Genomic DNA, 21,179 nt, shown 5'->3' with positions numbered 1-21,179 from the left:
AATCGGACTACTATATCATATAGCTCCCATAGGAACGATCGAGAAATTTGCGAGGAATGAGAATGGCGGTGGCTGTTGTCGGAAGACTGACAATCGCGGTGGCGGTAACATTTTTAGTTTTTAACAGAATTTAATCAAATTTGAAATATAGCCGTTTCATATTATTCTAAAATTTTGTGTAACATTTTATGAAAATCGGATTACTATATCATATAGCTCCCATAGGAACGACCGAGAAATTAATACAATTAAATTTATAACTTTTTTAGTTTTCAGCTGATTTTCATTTGAGGTATTCAAATTTGAGGTATAGCCATTTTATATAAATCTTAAATTTTGTGGCAAATTTCATGAAAATCGGACGACTATATCATATAGGTGCCATACAAACGATCGTTTGATGTGGAGGAAAAATTCAAATCAGTGAATGTAAAACTGCAAATAATATATATATATATATATATATATATATATATATGGTGAATGAAATGAAAGCAGGTATTACTTCATTGTTTTTTAACACAAATATATATAATTTATATTGTATGGATTCCTATTCATAGAAGTTCTATCTGCAAGGGTATATAAACTTCGGCGTCCCGAAGTTAGCTTCCTCTCTTGTTTTAAATATTAATTTATATATTGTATTAATTAATAATGACTGAATTGCAATCTGCAAGGGAATAGCTTTCCGTTCCCGTTTTTAAATTAAATAAATAAAATTTTTAAGAAATATGAATAAATATAAATTTTAAATAGATTCATACGCACCTTTTTCCTTGACGTGACACAAATAGAAAATGCTTTTGGCTTATGAACTGATTCGTTTTTCTTTTGTTTATTCCAACATATTTATTTAATTGGTATTATTGTTTCAAGTATTACACAATATTAATTCTATATTGTTTACTCGTTTTCTGTTCTTTAATTTATAATTAATATTAATAATTTTATTATTATGTCTAAATATCGATCACATTTCCTTTCAGAACGTCTCTCATTCTCATCGTTTTTATTCCCTGTTCACTTTTGTTACAGAACGTACAAACTCCTTTTGTCCTGCGGGCCCTACAATATTCCTCGCTTTAAGGAAAACTAAACACGGTGTTGAACTTAAAAAATATCTATACAACATACAAATAAAAGAGGAATACACATTTAATCATCATTTCCCATAATTATCATCAAGTGATTGCAATAATAAATAGAGTTCCTTTTTATTTTTTATTTGCATGTAATTATTGCTTCTCTTTACATTCGCGAGGAGGCCAAGTGGGATTCGGGGAAATGGAAATGGTAATGGAAAAGGACAACGAGACACCAAACAAATAATAATATTTATAAAAATACATTCACGAAATGGAAGCGAGACTTGCAAAAATCAAATCTTCGCTAATACTACATAATTGGTTTGTGTAAAGTGTAAATTAAGGAATTAAGTAGGTTCTATTTATGTTAATTAGTATTTTTGGCTGCTTATGGATTAAATAAAGCGAAAGAATATCAAGCAAGAACCGAGAGGGGGCGCCTACATTTTATAATAGGTTTTCTTCGTCTTCACTTCTCCCTATACAAGTACATATATATTGTATACATATATATATATATTTGTTTCAAATGTGTATAATATTGTCCTAAAAGCCTTAAAAAATATGACGCAGCAAGCCTGCAAATCGACATTTGTATGATATACATATATATTTATATATATTATATATATCATACATACGTTATCGGTAGAGCAAAAGGAACACAAGCAAAAGCCATGTGAAGAAGGACACAATGTAAAAGGATCTCCATCTCTCAATCAATATCGTTTGCCTTTAGAACATGCTTCATTAGAAATTAGTTGGTTTCCGGTTCCGGTTCGTTTGTGTGTGTGGGACAGGAAACTGGGAACCTAGGAGACTATATACGTTCTGTTTCTATGTTTCTATATATTTCTTTAAGGTACATAACAGTTCTTTATATTGTGTTTGTGGTTTGTGGCTGCCTTATTAGTTTATCGTTTTACGGGTGTTACGTATGCCCCATCAACTATTTCTGAGTGTTTTTCGCTAGCCAGGACTTTTAGTTGGGTGCATTGAGGGTCTCCATACCGGCGCCGTACTCCATGCCCACGGACATGGTAAAGAGCCACGCCACCGCCAATAAACTGCTGCCCAGCAGGTCACCCAAGGCCGTCAGATAGGGAATGGCCGAGTTATCCGGATCGATCTTCCACTTCCACATCGCGTGTACAATAATGTGGGCAATGTACAGCAGCAGCATTACCTGAAATGATGTGTGAACCATTAGAAGATGCTTATGCACTTCAATTCTCCTAATTATCCTTAATTAAATGCGAGAGTTTTGAGAAGTTATATCACAAGCATGAGCAGCGCTCAATGGGAGACAAGTGTCATTAAGACCTGAGAACCTACAGCGGAATTAGCAAATAACAAAGCTTTATCTTAATGATGATTAATAAAGCTACAACTTAATGACGCGCTATAATATTCTAGAAGACTCACCTGGACCAAGCTGGCGGTCAGATAGGACAACACAAAGACCCAGCTGACCGTCGAGGTGCTCATGTTGATATAATCAGCGGCAAAGATGAACAATATATTGCCCGGAATTGACATGGCGATAAGTATTCTCGCCGTCTTTGCATAGGGAACTATGGAATATAAGATAAACAACTTATTAGTCTGGTTTCCAGATCGATTGATTTAAGGTGTGCCTTACCGCCTTTGAAGAGCGCCCTCCAGGGCCACTCCCAAATCTTTGTGTGCGGTGGTATAATGCCAATAATTGAGCTCTGGTGCAGCATCGTCGATATCTTGCTGGCCTGCACCGACACCAGATTTCCGCCAATTCCATTGATGATGGGTTGGAATACCACAAAGCCCTTAAATACCTCAACGGCGGCGTCCAGAACCAGACCACCCAGCCTGCAAGGAAATAGGACATAAAACATTTATTAAAGATTATCATATTAACAACATTTTGTTAATCATGTTTTAAGAAAGATTAGATCCAAAGAAACTATCATTGTTTTAGATTTTCAAGGACTTAATTAAGTTAGATTATCTAAACACTAGACTCTTAAAAAGAAACCATATGCACTTCCACAGATTTAATCATGTTTTGAGATTGCTTACTCAAATAATAATAATATTTATTGCCAGTTTCCAAACTTCTTAAACAGATTTAAACCTTTTGATTTGATTGAAGTGAGCTCTTATCTTTTGTCTTTTTTGAGAGCAAATCCCCAAGTCATGGCAAATAATTGCGCTACAGAGTTCTAGTCCTACTTAAAATTCTAATTATACAACACTCTTGACCGACACGAGTCAGGGACAATTTGTGCGAATTTTTTCCCAGGCTACTTATACCACCAGATACACATGTTCATTTTGTATAAATAGCAGTTGGACATGATTTGGCACTAATAAAAATGGTCAGATATCTAAATATAGCAATCAATTGACTGATTGATTTCTGCCTCATCATTGCCCCGATTCTCGAGACTCCATCATCCGACCTGATCGCATGGATTGGTATTGGGATTGGGATTGGGAATGCGTAGTGCGCAGTACTTACCCACTTATGCAGAGGGCCGAGAGCACTGGCACCCATCCACTCTTTAGCACCGGACGTGTGTACTCGTTCCTTAGCACAATCATTACCCACATGGGCAGGAGGACCAGGTAGCAGCACACCACAATGAAGGTGATCCACAGGTGCGTTTCTATGAGAAAAACATTCATAAGTAAGATAATTTTTAGGAGTTTCTTTCATACAACTTACTGATATGCTCATACAGCAACGAAGCGATGAAGGAGAGCAGACTGATGGACACCACATCGCCAATGGAGGCGGCCAGCGGTGTGGCCAGGTTATCGGGATTAAGGCGATACTTTTGCGAGAACAGGATCACGGCCACCAAAACAAAGTCTGCAAATGAACACATATTATATTAAGTAATCAATGGAGATGGGAAAGGAATGTAATGGAATCTTACCCAGAACAAAGCATGACGATGTCGCCGTGAACATGGCCGAGGCTGTCAGGAGCATCATGTTCTCAAAGTAGAACTCTCCAGTCATGGCCGCACCCACGCTCACCGCGAACATGGCCACCAGGAAGGAGGCCACCGTCGCCTGGACCTGGACCAGTGCTATGTTGCCCACAATCATCCGGACTACGCCCTGTCTACTGGTCATGTTGCCCAAATTCACTTGCGTGGAAAGCCGGGAAGCCAGGCACATGTCCAGGTTACCCTTCAGTCCCAAAAGTGCCGGCACCAGGATAAACAATTCGCTGACATTCTTAAAGACATACCATTTCTAAAAGAAAAAAGGATATAAGAAATATTAATATTTGGCTTTTAATGAAAAAGGATCATACTAATAATATAATAAGTGCTGATAAAAACATTGATCTTAATCAATGTCTGAGATGATCAATAAAAACATCTTAAACCCTCCAGTTAGCTTCGGGTTTCTCATTTTTTTTGAGGCTTTGTTAATTCTTTACTTGATTAATTTTGGAGTACAACAAACCGAATATTTACAACCTTTGAAATGCCTTAAATTCATCAAGTGCAATTGCCTTTTATTGAGATTTCCTTAAAAACAACCACACCCACAGCTGAGTTGGTTTAAAGATTGCCAAAATAATATCGGTTAACTGCGGTCACTGGCCGCCTTTAACTGGCTTCATCTCCAGTTTGGCCCAGAACTTTTACCATCAATTAGCGGGAAAATTAGACATTTACTATCTGGCATTATCACTTCACGGCCATAAATAACATTCTGAAAGGAATTGTGCCAATTCACCGAGTAAACCCACAGTGAAGGGGTAGAAGTGTAAAAGTTTAAAAATAGCCAAGTCTCTGGCTCCGTCTGACTTTAAGTGAATGTTTGAGTGCTCTTCGAGTCCACCTAATGTTTTATTCACACGATTCGAATATTTGCTGGAATCTCAATCGAACCGATTATAGAAAGGCGAAATGCCTCTGACTCTTATCGTATTAGAAATAAATAATCATTTCTGAATAAATCATTTTGGGTTCGCACTAGAATATTTATAAGCATAATCGTTGGATTGTAAAGATTCGTTATCTGCTTAATTGCACTAATTTATTAAACTAAACGTGGTAATAGAGAGCTATTAATCAATGCAAAACATCTGCTAATATATTCAGCAATCATTGATAACAATCTGATAAGACATATAAGCATATGTTCTGCAATTATGTACATATATCATAGTTCCGAAAATTACCTGTAGAATATATCTTAATTATCAGTTCATTGGCTGGCAAGCTTAGTGCAAAAGTATTCAGTAATAATACTATATATTTCATATTCTTTTATAGCTTTCTGAGCGGAAAAGTTAAACACTAGATAAACTTGTTGTAAAGTTTAGTAAATAAGTTACTTGGGCAATTCTGAATTGAGTTTTCTATGATCTGCTCTTAAATCTTTCATTTTAAATAACAAAATATAAATAATAATATTTACAAAATATAAGAAAATTGACAATAAACACCTTTTGGTTTGTACCATAAGAGTCTGCTTAAGAAGAAACAAAAATTTAAGCACTCTTACTTAGCTAATTAAGGTTAAGATTACTTTAACTTCTTTATTACATTTATGGATTGTAAAATTTCCCATAAAAGCTAAGATTAATTACAAAACATTTACTGTGATTTTAATGATTTGCCTTTGACTTGGTGCCAATCTTTTTAAATAGACAATCCCACACTAAGGGCACTTGCAATTATAAAACTTAACAACTTAATTTGATGCAATTTACGCTGAATTTGTTGTTTCGTTATTTGTTAAGCTCATTGCAAAGACACCTTACAAAGTATGCAGATGAGCGAGGAAAATTACAGCACAGGGAAAACTTTACAAATCACTTTATAAAATAACCCCAATTGGTGGAGAGTAAAATTCATCATTTAAAATTACCTAATTGATTACAGAATTATTTTCTTTTAAGATCTACAATCCTAGTTGTCAACTCAACTGATTTAATTAACATAAATCGAGACTAAACCATACTTTAAATATTAGAATGTACATTGTTTCTGTCTTGATGAAGATTTTCATTCTTAGAGGTTCCTAAAGGTCCTTATACTTTTCTTATAAAATAGTTTAAAAATGTTATTATTAGAGATTAAGAGATTGTTATTTATTGGGGGTTCCTTAAGGTTCTTCTCAGTATTATTTTTCTTTATACTATTCTTGTTAAATAAGTTAAAAATGTTATTATAAAACTTAAGAGATTGTTATTTATAGGGATTCCCTAAGGTTCTTCTAAGTATTATATCTTTTTACCTTTGTTATTAAATTGTATAAAAATGTAATTGTTAAACTTAAGAGATTGTTATTTATTAGGGGTTCCTTAAGAATCTTCTCAGTATTATTTTTCTTTATACTATTCTTGTTAAATAAGTTAAAAATGTGATTATAAAACTTAAGAAATTGTTATTTATTGGGGTTTCCTTAAGGGTCTTCTCAGTATTATTTGTCTTTATACTTTTCTTATTAAATAGTTTAAAAATGTTATTATTAGAGATTGTTAGTAAGAGATTGTTATTTATTGGGATTCCTTAAGGGTCTTCCCAGTATTATATATTTTTACCTTTGTTATTATTATTAAATTGTATAAATATGTTATTGTTCAACTTGAAAACTCACCTCAACGCGTCCGAGCACAATGCCAGCTCCGATTGTTCCAATGCCGGCCAGGAAGAATGGTATGGAAACCTGCAGCAGTATCGTTGTCCACTTTTCCTGCTTGATTCCTGGCCTATTGAGGGCCAGCTTCTCCTCGGAACTGCCATTGATACCGGCGATACTGGAGGCATCTGCTGCCACAAGGGCACCCGATCCGGTGCCAGGACCTCCTCCACCGCCTCCGCCTCCTCCACTGCCGCCGCCGCCACTCGCCGCTCCAGGATCCGGTTCGGAGGATGCTATGGACGTCGTGATGATTGAGCTTAGTGAACCAGTTGTCGAATGTGGTAGGCCCGACAATTTCTCATTGTCGGGATCTGGGATTTTGCGATGGGATTTGTGGGTACAAATTGGAAGAAACGAAACGAGAAAAGGGGTTGCAAGATGCGGGTTAGTTTGGTATTTTTTGGGGATCGGGCACAAGATTAAGAGTCGTGGGGGGATCCTCCAGATTGGATTAGGTGCTCGGATCTCTCTCTCTTACATACTAAATAGTCTCCAAGTGCTGGAGTGTGTGCTTGTGTGTGTGGCATGCATCTAAATTTAGCAGCATTATGCAATTAGCAGAGCCATTAATCAACATCACTATAAATTAACCATACATACATATGCATAAAAACGTGTATATATGTCTTTAATTTTGTTGTATTTCATTTATTTCAATTCGCACTGTTTTTACGTAGTGTTTTTTGTTAATTTTTTACAGTCTCCAGGCAAAGTCGTCTTCGGGTTAAAACAAAAAACGAACAAAAACTCGTTTCAATAGAATTCTCGTATATTTTGTTTGCCTTTTCGGTTTCTGTGTCGACCAAGTTAATAAACCACGAATCGTTCGTCCATAAACAAATTCGCCAAACGTCGAGACATCGACAGCAACAATTAAACATTGCAAAAATAACAATTAAGAAATAAATAAAGGTTGTGAGAATAAGAACATTTGGTTACTCTTTCAGCGGTTTATAAGGTTTTTGAAAATGACTTGTAATTTTTGTAAATTATTTTTTTAAATAATATAATCTGTAGAGAATCTAGATTCGGATTAAGTCGATGTATTTATTTAACCTTTTTAGTTTGTTCTTTGTTTTCAAAGGGTTTTTATAAATAGGTAGTTTTTGTTTAATTTAAAAAGTTAAAAATATGCTTATAACAGTGCTCTTCCCCTTAGAAGAGCACTCCAATTATTAATTATTAATTATAAAGAGAAGCAGAAGCCTTAAACCGAGACTTGGTTAGTTAAAGGAGCATGCAAGATAATAATTAACTACGATTTTTTATACGTTTAAGTCGCAAATCGTTCAGACAAATACAAGCCAGGGTGAATATAGCATGGGATTAATGTAATATAAAAAGGTATATAACGAATATGCATATATGGATGGGTACGAAATTAAATAAAGTTAAAAAAAATAAATCAAGATACTCAGAAAGAGAGAGAGAATAAAAGGAAGGACATAGAGAGCAAACGAAATGGATCAACATCTCACTTAAATGTGTTTCAGTGTGACCAAAACTGTATAAAAGTCACCGAAAAAGACCTATGTACACGAGAGTATCTTCTCTGATTGCTGCTCATTCTTTTTTTTTTTCATTTGAATTCTGGCACCATCCCCGTTGAATTGCTATAAACAATGTGTATCTATGGGTAAGAAAGCGAGCAAGTTACAAAATAAAAAGGGGAAAAAGAGCCTAAGCTCTCAAATCTATATATATAATTTATATACGCATATCAAGATTAAAGACAAAAGATTAAGAAAGATAAAAAGATAGAGAGAGAGAGAGAGCACAGAGCGGTAAATGGTGTTTTTGGTTCGTGTTTTAATGTGACCAAATCCTCAAATAAAATACTCGGAATAATCCCTATCTACACGGGTAGTTCTGTCGTTTGCTGCTCGTTGTATGAAAAGGAACAACATCCTTTACCCGCTGATGGGAATTCTTGGACTCACCGTTTCCATTGAAAATGGTAAACAATCTGTATTTATCATCCGGTGCCACATCTAGCGGTGTTGTTGCTGTCAGTGTGGACAACTGTTGTTGGTATATTGGTGGTGTGGCATATGCAGATGGTGGCGTTGTTGATGCGGTGTTATTATTATTATTTGTATTATTGTTGTTGTTGTTGTTGTTGTTGTTATTATTATTATTGTTGTTGTTGTGGTTAAAGAGGCCAATATTAATTGTTGTGGGCGGGGGATCATCATCAGCATGATCGCTGATCATTTGCGGATTTACGTAGCCCGATAAACGACGCACATTCAATGGCGTCAGGCGTTGTTTCAGCTCATTTGGTGTTGTTGTTGTGGTTGTTGTTGTAGTTGTTGTGGAAGGTGTTGGAGTGGGAGGAGATTGTGTTGGTGTTGGTGTTGGTGTTGGTGTGGGTGGGGATGGTGTGTCTGTGGATGCTGGCTGGTTGGGATTGTGCGGCAAGTTTGTCTGTTCGTTGGGCTGCGACATTTTAGCATTGGTTTGGGCGTGTCGTGTCGTGTCGTGCGTCTAGGTCCTTGGGTGGTGCAGAGCAGCCCCAAAAATAGGCGTGCATGTGTTGCCTCGTGTGTGTGGGGCCCTGGCCTTTGCAACTAAAACTCATTGACTAAAAATTAATTGAAACTAATCCTTTGCTGGCCCTCAACAGTGGGTGTGTGTCTGTGTCTGAGCCTTGAAATTTTTTACAATTTAAAACAATGAAAAAATAAACTCGAAACACAATTAACACAAATCATAAACTGTGTACTAATTTGTATACTATTTTGGTTTTGTTTTGTTTTTTTTTTTTATATTAATAATAGTTGTCTATGGACTTTGCATACTTTTTGTTTTGGTTTTTGCCTGTTTTTTGCTTTTTTTAGTTTCGTTTTCTTCTTTTCAAACTATGACTAAACACAAAAAAAAAAACACAATAATAAATATCACACAATTATGTTGTTTTTAAATTAAATAATTAAATAAGTTAAGAATTATGGAAAGTGCATTGGTTGGCTTTTAGTATTTTGTTTTCTTGGTTCTTTTCTTTCAAGGAATGTATATGAAGAATGTAAATCGGAACAAGAATTGAAATTGAATCCGGAGAATCGTTTGGTTTACATTGTTGTGAAAATGTGGGGAATGTTCTGGCGCCGTGTGTGTGTGGTGTATATCGTCCTGGTTGTGCGTGGTGTGACGTCCTTGGTCTCTGGTTTCTGGACAGGGATGGGGTCAAGAAGAGTGGGTGCCTTTTTTTTGGGAGTGAGTGGTGAGAGGTAGTAGGTAGAGGGCTGAGGTTGAGGTTGAGCTTAGTCACCGGACCGTTGATATGGCTGCAAGGCAACAACAACATTGTGTTTTTTGCAATTTAATTAAATAGATTTATTTTTGTTTGGGTTAAACATAATCGGTCTGGAAGAAGGTGGTATCAATGGAAATCAACAAAATCAACAAAAGTTTTTAAAGGTTTCAGGTCACAAGATCTACGAAGCGGCAACACTTCTTATTTTTGGAGGGGGTTTTCCTAATTCAAAGATCTCTAGGGGTTTTCTTGTAACAAAAAATGATGTATTAATAAACATATTTGTCTCTATTTGAGACAAGTTTGATATAGGAGCCTGACCTGACCCAACAATTTATATTGTGGAACTTCCGCGTGTCTGAGGAACCAAGAAACCCTGACCAATAAAGCCAACAAACCGTGATGGCCAAAATTGTTTGCTATTCTGTCTTTTTCTCTTGTATTTTCTGTTTTCAGACCTGTTTTTATGTTTGGCCAAATGAAATGAGTTGGCAGCGAAGTAGGAATAAAGATATTTATAATCATAAAACATAATCTATTTAAAGATTAAAAGAAAACTAATATTGCCCCAGGATCTTTGTGGACTTCCTCTACTATAGTTATTTGTTATTTCCTACGATCAGACTTGTGCGCTGTTTTTGGCGATAAGATTTTAATTTCGCCTATTTGCGATTCGAGTTGACAACAACACAGTTGGACATAATAAATTGCTGCCACTTGGCTTTGACAACTGGAAGTGCGAATACAGTTGACAGCGTTGATTGAGGGTCGGATTCTAGTCAATCATAAGTCACTTGAGACTGCCAAGGGGTTATTCCGCGACTCCTTATCGCCAAATATATGTGTTTGTAGTGAAAGCCTTGTGGAGACCAATCAATATCAAGCCCACGCGTCGTATACGTATTTAAAGTCAATAGTACGAGAGAGTACTGTAAATATACACCTGCAAATGGCTATCTACAATCAGTACGCACTTGAAAAAAAAAATGCCACAATAAACAGGCACAGGGTGAAGGAGGTAAATTGGGATAAAAGTGATCGTACTTCTTAGTCTACTAAGTGAAGTTTAAGTTCAAAATAAATTTAAATATAATTATTTAAATATTGATTGATATATCCTTGATGCTTGTAGTACATATAGTATTATTACTAATATATCGCACCCCATTATAATACATGGGAAAAACATACTCCAAGAGCTATCTCACCCCTTTGTAGATAATAACTAATCTAAGATTGGTTAGTAACTCTATCGCATACTCTTCCATTGAAAAAAAAAAAATTCCCTGGTTTTTCCTTACAACAAATTTCGAAATGAAAGCTATCACGTGTCATAAATGTTTTTAGCTTCCACTAAACTCATCGATGACTAACTCAATTCTGATTAAAAAGAAAGAAAAAACCTACAGGAATAAATAACAGTAAGCAGTTTGTTAATTATAGTTTTTCAATTCTCAAATCTTATCGCAATTTTGTTGATCCCGATTAAAGCTGATTAAGGTCGTTGGAAAACAGTGAGAAAGTCAAGACTTGTTAACCAAATATCAACTTAAGACATCATCAAAGAAAGAAAAGATTTCCCCACTGACGTAAAGGAAAGACTCTTGTCAACAAACACGTTGAAGATAATGGAAAATCATACAAAAGCTGTGTATAAATGTTCCATTAAATATTTAAATTGTCAATTTGTGTTGTCACCTTCTTGTACACAAATTGAGACACTCTTTGTGCTGATCATTAAATCCTTCTGATTCATTTCTGTGCATACTTTGACAGGGAAAGATATATGCTTTAGATTGTAGAATAAAAACTGAAGATTAAGGGATATACACCGGATAACAAAGGGATTAATAAATATTTGTTTGAATCCATAATTACCAGAAATGTCATTCTAAAGCAGTTACAAATTCTCATTGTCACTGATTTAAGTGCGAATTATATATTATCACAAATCCATGTATGCTTTTTTAAGCACTTCAGATCAAAGAATATAAAGTGACATAAAATTTAACTCTTGATCTTGGATCGAAATGATAGTTTCCTTAATTACAAAATAACAATAAGAGACTCTCCTACAAACACTCGCATTACGTATACGCAATGTTTGCCCAAAGCAACCTCAACTCATTTATTTTCTTTGTGTGTTTGTCGCACAGCCTTTTTTGCGATTTTGAAGTTCAAAGTCAAAACCAAACACGTGGGGCTAAAGCAAAAAAACAAAAAAATAAATAAAAGAAAATACAGTAAAGGGAAATGTGGAAGGTGCACTTGTGGCTAAATTGAATTCCATTTTGTATATTTTTCTTTATTTCCAAACCGGAACTGAATCTTCCGATAGAGGAATTGCAATAATTGCCAGCCATGCGAATTAATTAGTGATGATTTTATGCCGCCAAATGGCACAAGTCAAGTGCCTTTTTAGCCTGGTTAATTTCTTTATAGCCAATTTTCTTATTTATGCATCTCTCTCAACTTCATCACTGGAAATGCCAAAAGTTGCATTTTCCTTTCATTCCTTTCACACTTTTCGCCGATTTAAATTGTTCTTTTTAGTTTTTGTTTCGGTTTCTGTTTTTGTTTTTGTTTTCGTTTCTTTAAAATCTGTTGTATTTTTGTTTGTGTCACTGGGCAGACGATTTGTCTGCGAAATTCCAGTTGTTTATGGAAATTTACGAAATGACCATATCAGGTTTTATTCGGAACCAGTTGAGTGCTGTGACTACAAACTGAACTGAACTAGTTCAGGCTTTATAGGTCCCAAAAATGATCAGGAAATTCTTATGATCACGAATCTCTTTTAGAAAATGTATAGGTCAAATAAGTTAAACTCTGCATTTAACCCCGGTAAGTTTTCAAATTCAATTAAATTTGAAAACTAGAACACTTAATATTATATAATTTTGGTAATGATTACATATATCCATATCTAAGCATACAGAAATCTCCAATATTCCAGTAAAAACTAGTTACGTTTGAAATGCAAATGAGTTTGAATCACCCATTATTATCTGGTTCTAATAATACAAGAAAAGATCATAGACAAGATAAAATTAAGAGATATAGAATCTATGCCGACTTGGATCAAACTAGTTCAAACTGAATTTCTAGATACCTTAAATCTTTAAATATAAACCTCATCTAAAGAAACATAATTATAGTTAATCTCTTTATTACATTAAATAAACATAACAAGTCTAGTTGTTTTATGTTTTAGGATTGTACTTTTTTTTTAATGATGGCATAATTTACAAGGTTCATAAAAGACTCTCGTAGTATCTAGATCTAAATCTAGATAGTAATCCCCAGACACACGAGTCAGTTTACGATGAGGCGCCCCTTTCGTAAATGTTTATAGGTAAATAAAATTATCTAAGATCTTATATGAGTTATGTACATACATATGAAGATACTAGAGATCTTTGATCTACCAATCTCTCGATCATGCTTCAAAGGCTGAAGTACGATTGGCCAAAATAAATAAGCCACAAACAATATACTATAGTTTAATCAAGCTGACCATGGTGGACACTCTATGGGAACCGATAATAAATCAGTTTTGCTAATTATTTTCTGTTGAAATCCTGCACAGTGAAGTGATTAGATTGCCTGAAATTGATTGATGATGGATGATAACAAACAGGCGACGAAGGTATAAATCTCTTGCCGAGATTCGGTCAGATTTCTATGGTTTGGATGGATAAGTGGAGGCACACAGTATTTAGTTGGGCATTTAACCCAAGAATGCCCAAGTGGCCAGATGCCTAGTCATTGTGCTCTTCATTTGTTTAATTTGCAAAACGTGCACTAGATGATGGGATGCCCAGTCGCTAATTTCTATTTAGTGAGCTTAAAAAAACGTCTCTCTATATAGTCTGTTCTGGTTTCTCTACTCGCTGTATTCCCAGACACAGACAATATAAAGATATATGATATGATATGAGCTACTATCTGCAGGCGGTGTTTGATTAAATTGTTCCCAGGCTTCATTAAAAGCGACTTTGCCTCACTTGGAATTCCGCCAGAACAAGGAAATGCATATGCATATAGGTACCTTTTGCCAGTCTAAGTTCAAGGGCTTATTGGGTTTTCTTTTAAGTCAATGAAATGCAATTATTGAACCACATCGGTGTGATACATTTCTCACGCTCCAAAGACCCACTGGACGGGGCTACGTAATATATACATAATATTATTATTAATAATACACTATAAAATGCCTACACAAATATGCAAATTATTCACGTGAACGAAATGGTCTCAGCTTCCATGCTTCATTTGCATGCGATGTAAACGAACTTTTGGGCCAAAAACGAACGGAAAACAAATCATTCGGCCGCTTTTCATTTCACTTCCCTGCTTTTCGGGGAGAATCATTTCGTGGATTGTGGATTTATAACACAAAAACCAAATAAAATCAACAACAAACCAGAAATAAAACCAAGCAAGTCTTTCTATGGCATTCGTTTGGCTGGGCTTTATTGCAATTTTGTTTTTGTTGTTTGACTTTTATTTTGTGACGCAGGTGAAATCGAATTCGATTCGATTCTCGATCGAAACATCTCCCCCGCCCACTCACCATTTATTTATTTAGTAATTTTTTTTGGAAATGAATTGACTTGGCAGTCACTTAGTCCCTAGGGATCCATACAAAAAAGTCACGAAAACATTGCCAAACAAATTGTTTGCCCATCAAATTTTGAAAAACAAAATTAATCACCTTTTAACCGGCTTATATCAGATGTAAAGTGTAACAAAGTGAACAAAAAACTGGAACCGAAACTCAAAACTGTATCAAATGTCATTCAACTTGGGCATCAATATGCCGTGAACGAAATGCGACATATTTAGCTCAAAATTCGAATATAAGTGCATGAATATTCGAATCTAATTCGTGGCTAATCACTCAAAGGAGTCAGCTGGTTAATGACTCAGATTATGATCTCATTTAAGGCTTTCCTATTGCACAAGACCACTGAAAGATTTGAGTATTTGTATTATATTGTATGCCCTGCACTGAATATTCATAATTTTGTTGACAAATCTGGAAGTCATGAGCTCGAAAATTTCAATATTATTCTAATTTACCAAGTGTGAATCTTCTTTTCACCCCTTTGAGTTTGCACAGTTGGTTTGAGCACATTAATTTAAATTAATTCATTGGTATTAAAAGCTATTGCCTTGCCCGTTTATAGCCTCATCAATTATTTAACCAGTTGAGTTAAACATTTTCTAAAATGCAACCAAAATTATGTGATTGCAAGCCTTTTGTTAACTGAGTTTGGAGAATAATAGAAGTCTTGACCTCCTTATCATACTCTTATTTAGAATATTGTCACTAGTTATGTTCTCAATTTTAAAGGATTTCTATGATCACTATATAGGATCATAAACCTTTTTTATTTTATAAATTATAAAAACAAACATCTATAAAGAATTCACTTTAAAAAGATTCATGTCTTGTAATGATAACTTTAAAGTTAGCTATTTATATAGGGTCCAAGAAAGAGGTCCTTAAACCAAGTCAATAAATGTATTTAAGAAGATAATCTTTACATAAGTCAGTTTAAGACGTTAACTAATTTCCCCACTTGTAAAGTTTAATTTGTCTTTAAAGGTTCATAAATCATTATAGTCTTGATTTTGAATAAACATTTTCGTATTTAAAATACAAATGTTTATAGCGTAGAGCTACTTGTTAGATACTCTAACGTTTCACTGACTTTTTATTATTTTGACTTCCTAAGTGAGTTTAGGAAATAAAATATATTTAATTCGTTTTAAAGTATATGTATTTCTAGGGGGGTTTCCCTGCCCAACAGTGACCTTGTCTAACTCAGTTACCCAGCGTAAAAAATATCTGCAGTGGTCTTGGTTTGAGTAAACAAAAGTCGAGTGAATGGTACTGAAAATCAGATTGAAGTCCGAGTAAAACTCATTAACTACACGCAGCAGCAACTGTTGGTCAACGTCATAAATATATAACTATTACTATAACTATAACATTTCTATGCCTCAAAAATTGCAAAGCCAAAAAGAGGAAAAGATCTTAATAATAAAACATTTTCCTAAGGATAGATAGATTTACCACAAAACCCACTTTAATAGCTTAAAAATAACCCCTCCCTCGAGAAATACCAATCGAAAGCCAACTTAAAATGCAATTTGGCCGTGAAAACGAAATACCAGCAAACATAAATTAATTAATATTATTGTTAATAACATTTTTTTTTTGTCTTTTGTTTTGGTTTTTGGATTCAGTTTCAGTTTCGGTTTCGGTTTCGTTTGTTTTGTTGTAAAATGTTGTATTAAGTACGCATAATTTAAAAGCTTTTCAGCCTTTCGATTCAATTTGTTTCGCATTTTTTTTCTTCCCCTGCAGCTTTTGTAAAGCTTTGTTATTCATATTTCTTCTGTTTTCCATTATTATTATTATGTTTCTGTTTCTGTTTCTTTTCGTTAAGTTAAGGTTGTCTTAAAAACGTGTCTAAACTATTTATAGTAGATTAATTATAAACGGTTTTATATATATGAAGTTCTCTTTTGTTTTGGTTAATGAAGTTTGCAAGATTGGCGAATTTGTTGTTTGAAAATTAATAATCAAAACAAAATTTCCCCCATTTTTGATGTGTAATGATCTAATCCACATACTGTGTTTTGGGAAGATCATCTTGGAGAATCCATCGATTGGTTTTAATCGAAAAGAAATCCATGGCAACTGCAAACCATCGATCAATGACAGCGAAACGATTGGCAGTGCCAATAAAAAAACACTATATATATATATACATTTGTACATATTTCTATTGCCAAAAAAAACTTGTTAACCCATTCGCTTTTGAGTGGGAGAAAAGACACGAAACTAGAAATATGTGAGAGATTTAAGACTTAAGACAATTACAAAATAAGATTCGCAATGCTTCGAGTCTATAAAAAAATGTCATTCTTCCATTGATTTCCTCCTTTCTACCGTTAATCGATTAAACATATCGATCGCTTGGATCGGATTCTGTTTTATGGTTCTTACTTTATCAGCTTCTTCTTCTTCAGCTTGTTGTAAATTCACTTATTTCTCTTTCAACTTTTTTCTTTTTCTTTCTTTTCTTTTGATTTGTGGTCACTTTTAGCACATGTACTAACTACTGTCGATTTTCCGGTATATGTTTTGTACTTTTAATGACTTTTTGTACTTTTCGTTTTGTCACCAGTTTCAACAAAAACATTAAAAAAATAATAATTACAATTGGAATTAAATCAAAGATTTGCCACAAAGTCTTCTGCGTGTGAAGATCGCGGTGGTTTAAAAAGGGTTCTTTTTTTTGTGTAACTTTTCAACTTTTTGTTAATTTTTTTTTCGATTATTTTGGATTTCGATATAATAGTTTTGTCCAGATCGTGTGAGGCGAGCGTTGTCTGCACCGTCCGCCGGGATATCGCACACTGAATGTCCAAAGACGGCAAACACTTGTTATTATAACGCGTCAAAGCGCGGCGCCAGCAGCGACGCAGGCCGAGGCAGCGGCAGAGACTGCGACGGCGGCAGCAGCAGCGGGCTCATCGCTTGCTTATACAAAAAAAAAAAAAAAAAAAAAAAAAAAATACAAAACACCCGAATCTGGCCCGAATCAATGAGCCACTTGGGCCTTTTGGTCTTGATAAGCTCGGGGAATCGAATCACAAATTGTGACCCGCTCTCACAGATAGCGTCTCTAGAGGCTCAACGCCAGCTGCGACGCCAACTGCGACGCTGACTGCGGCAGCGACAGGTGAGCGTTTATGCGCTCTCGACTTTTTCTCTTATCAAAGAAATCCCCATATCAATAGGTTTCATATATGAGATCGCAGCTGAAAGCGAAGCTTGCACTTGCATGACGTCATATGCCACAGGAAGTGATCAGAATTTTAGAACATTGAATTTACCGAAAAAAGGGGAAGCACACAATGGGGGAAAATAAGGGACTCTTATAACCTGAACCTTTAAGAGACAGCATGAGCATCCTTAATTGTGGATTGTAATCCTTTTAAGAATATATTTTAACCCAACTATGGAGTAATATATCTTATAATATACAACAGAATTAGTTAATGCTCATAAAGACCATTTATGATTTATTTGAATAAGGCAGAAGGCATCATTAAATGTGGCTCTTATTATCTTTAGGATATATTTAAACCCAACTATGGACCTATATCATATATCCTTTAGAAAATGGGATATGGAACGTTCAGATCCTCTTTTACCAAGTACGTTTATGATTTATTTAAAGAGCGTATTATTGAGACTCCATAAATATCGTTAATTGTGGTTATAATAATTTTAAGAATATATGCTAACCTTAATATTAACTCCTATATCCTTTACAACATAGGATGTCCAGACCCTTTCTTCATAAATACGTTAATAATGAATTAAGAACGTTATATTAAGACTCTTTTCAAGGTCTTGAAAGATCCTGATAGTTGGGAGATTGGCAAGGAAAATTTATAAGGAAGACTTTTGAAAAGATTTAAAAGGAAGATTTTTAAAAGATTTATACTGAAGACTTTTAAAACTGATTTATAAGGAAGATTTATGAAAAAAAAAAAGATTTACAAATCAGATTTCAACGGCAAACTTGTGGTTACCTGCGCCGGCGTCGCAGTCGCTGCTGTGCGCCTTCAGTCGCGTTGACCGTTAGAATGAGCGGCAATCTGACGGAGATCAACACCCGAAGAGAGAGAGCGGACCCGAAGCACCCGAAGCACAAAACCCGAAGTTCATTTCCGACAAAACTTCGGCCTGAACTTCGTGACAATTTGCTGTAATTGACGAAGGTTTTTTGACATCCATTTGGCTTATTTACTGTTCACGAAATGCGACGGGCAACGCGACGTATGAGCAATGTGAATGCGAGAAAAGAATTATCCATGATTTACAATCTTGGCTTTATTTTTTGCTAAAGACTTTTTATTGTTTTCTGTTTTTTTTTTAGCCAGCCTTTAGGCAAATTTACAAACATAAATTCCTACGGTATAATTGGTTCCTTACGATTGATGACCAATTATTACCCTATTTTATGGATTTAAAAGTTCCGCCTCACATTTTTTGTTTGTGTTTGCGAATTTAAATGAGACTGTTTTACTGTCTGCTTTAATTTAGTTTTTAAGTGTTAGCTATTACTAGTAGAAAGTACTTAAAAGCTAGACATCGAACTGTCAACCAGGTCTAAAAACAGAAACGTTCTTATTCATCATATTGTTTAATACATATTGGGTAAAGTGTGTATTTAAAATATAAAATTTAAACCCTAAACCAATATTTGTTTTATAAAGCGGTTCTATAGCATAGATCTGTTGTTCTCATATACATAATATTGTTGAATGGAATAATGAATTTCACGTTTAGCTACGTTAAGAATTATTTTTATAATTAATATTTACATCTTCTTCAAAATTACCTTTGTTTTGAGTAGTTTTTAATATTAAATATATCGCTAATTATAGTTTAAAAAGGACAATAAGGCTTATGAAAAATAGTAAGCTAATCCACACCAAAAAAAATAGTAACCTATTAAATATTTTTTGATTGTTTGATTGATTGATTGTTGACCCTAAACATTTGACATCTCATTTCAACAATTTTAAAATAATCCTGAGGGACATAAAGATCTGACAAGAAATTATATAAAGATCCTCAAGTTGCATTATGATTACAGCAGGGAAAGTACTTGGGAAACTGCCAGTCAGAAATGATTTACGCCTACTTGACAATTTAATATTTGTATATTTGCTATAATTTATATTTTATTTACATGTTGTCTGGGGTCACGTTTTCGCTGTTAGAAATGCCCACTAAAACTTGATTTATAGCCAAATGAGCAGCACTTGTTTCCATTAAGACTACTTTGGCTGCCATTAAAGAGATTCAAAGAGTTTAGACTAGTATTGGAAGGGAATGTGTTTGGGGGAGAAAATCTTTCGTATTTTTGGTTGCACGTACGCCATTCGATAAGATTTACGAACTTGTCACATCACGTTTTTTATGATTCAATATTGAGATTAATCGCTGTTGGTAATACAAAAAAATAAATAATTATTTTTAAAGTTAAATCTTATCAAAGATCGCAAACGGCTTTAATTGACAATTATTTTTGGAGGAACGGGGGGCTCGTGACAAGCGATTTTGACTTGTTTTTCGCCAAAGAAAGTAGCGATTAAGTATTTGATTTTAGAGAACATGGAACGAAGAAGTCCTAAAAAGGCAGAAATAGAGCTCAAAGTTCAAAATTATACTATTTTTTATATGTTTATTTAAATGTTTACTAATTCTTGATCAAATTTGATTTAATTTAACCCCAAATCTCTAATAAATTGTGTATCGAGTTAAGGAATTACCACGTTTGAAATTAAGGCTGGCAGAGCTTAACATAGATTACTTAACCAATTTAAAAAAAATGGGCAATTAGACTGATGATGATTGTGACACTGGCAGACGTTGACCTGGCAGTAAACCAAAAGACAAAAAAAAGGGGCCAACAAACATGGAAAGTGTTTTAAACTTTGGCACTCCATCGTGACGCACAGCACACTCTCCATCTATTTGGACACTCTTTTTTGTAGTTTTTCGTTTTTATACCCGATACCCAAGACACCAATTTGGGCATTTTAACTTTGCTGGAATCCAAAAGATAATGTAATAAGCAAGGGATTCATATTCAAACTTGGTCAGATTCACCAATGAAGTCGGTTTACTCGTCTTCGTTTTGATTATTGCATTTTATTTAAAATTTTATGAAAATATAAAGGACGAATAACAGAACTATACCTTAGAAATTCAGTGGTAAGTATATATATTAAAGAAATTATTAGCTTGGTATATACGTTTTCTTTAGAATTCAATAACAATTGATTTATAATGGTTTCTATCTCACTTAAGATGTTAGTGGCATTTTAAACCCCGGTTTATGTCCATGATCAGCATCGACAGCCGAGTCGATCTAGCCATCTCTCCCTGTTTCTAAGAAAATTAGTGTCTCAGTTTTAAAACCATCTAAATGAAACTTTGCCAAATCGAAGGACTATATATATGCAAATGCCATATAAGTTATTTCATAGCTTTAGGGTTAAAACACATATACTAAAAGGTATACAAAGTTCGTTCCCCTAAAGTTTGCTTTCCTTTCCGTTTTAATTTAATGCAAACA

The 21,179-nt window shown here is 34.5% G+C and overlaps 1 protein-coding gene across 12 annotated transcripts in view; it reads right to left on the bottom strand.

Annotated features, from left to right (window-relative positions):
• Positions 1-811: 811 nt before the first annotated feature.
• LOC110191984 (solute carrier family 41 member 2) overlaps positions 812-21,179 on the bottom strand; it is a 36,280-nt gene continuing 15,912 nt past the window's right edge. For 4 of the 12 annotated variants that reach the window (XM_086836690.1, XM_086836693.1, XM_086836692.1 and 1 more), the window contains 8 exons: positions 8,684-10,030; positions 6,699-7,054; positions 4,010-4,334; positions 3,796-3,942; positions 3,589-3,736; positions 2,731-2,936; positions 2,514-2,662; positions 812-2,274 (listed from right to left, as the gene is read on the bottom strand). In XM_086836690.1, coding sequence (XP_086692816.1) covers positions 2,071-2,274; positions 2,514-2,662; positions 2,731-2,936; positions 3,589-3,736; positions 3,796-3,942; positions 4,010-4,334; positions 6,699-7,054; positions 8,684-9,191 — 2,043 coding nt within the window. In that variant the 5' untranslated portion in view covers positions 9,192-10,030 and the 3' untranslated portion in view covers positions 812-2,070. Of the gene's footprint in view, positions 2,275-2,513; positions 2,663-2,730; positions 2,937-3,588; positions 3,737-3,795; positions 3,943-4,009; positions 4,335-6,698; positions 7,055-8,683; positions 10,031-17,023; positions 17,673-21,179 lie in introns of those variants that run through there. The other 8 variants (XM_020963014.2, XM_086836698.1, XM_020963015.2 and 5 more) reach the window with 5 other exon arrangements.

Source organism: Drosophila serrata, unplaced genomic scaffold (genome assembly GCF_035046125.1).
Source record: "Drosophila serrata isolate PLE 108 unplaced genomic scaffold, ASM3504612v1 contig_293, whole genome shotgun sequence".
NCBI classification, from domain to species: Eukaryota; Metazoa; Arthropoda; class Insecta; order Diptera; family Drosophilidae; genus Drosophila; species Drosophila serrata.
This window is presented reverse-complemented; position numbering and strand designations above follow the sequence as displayed.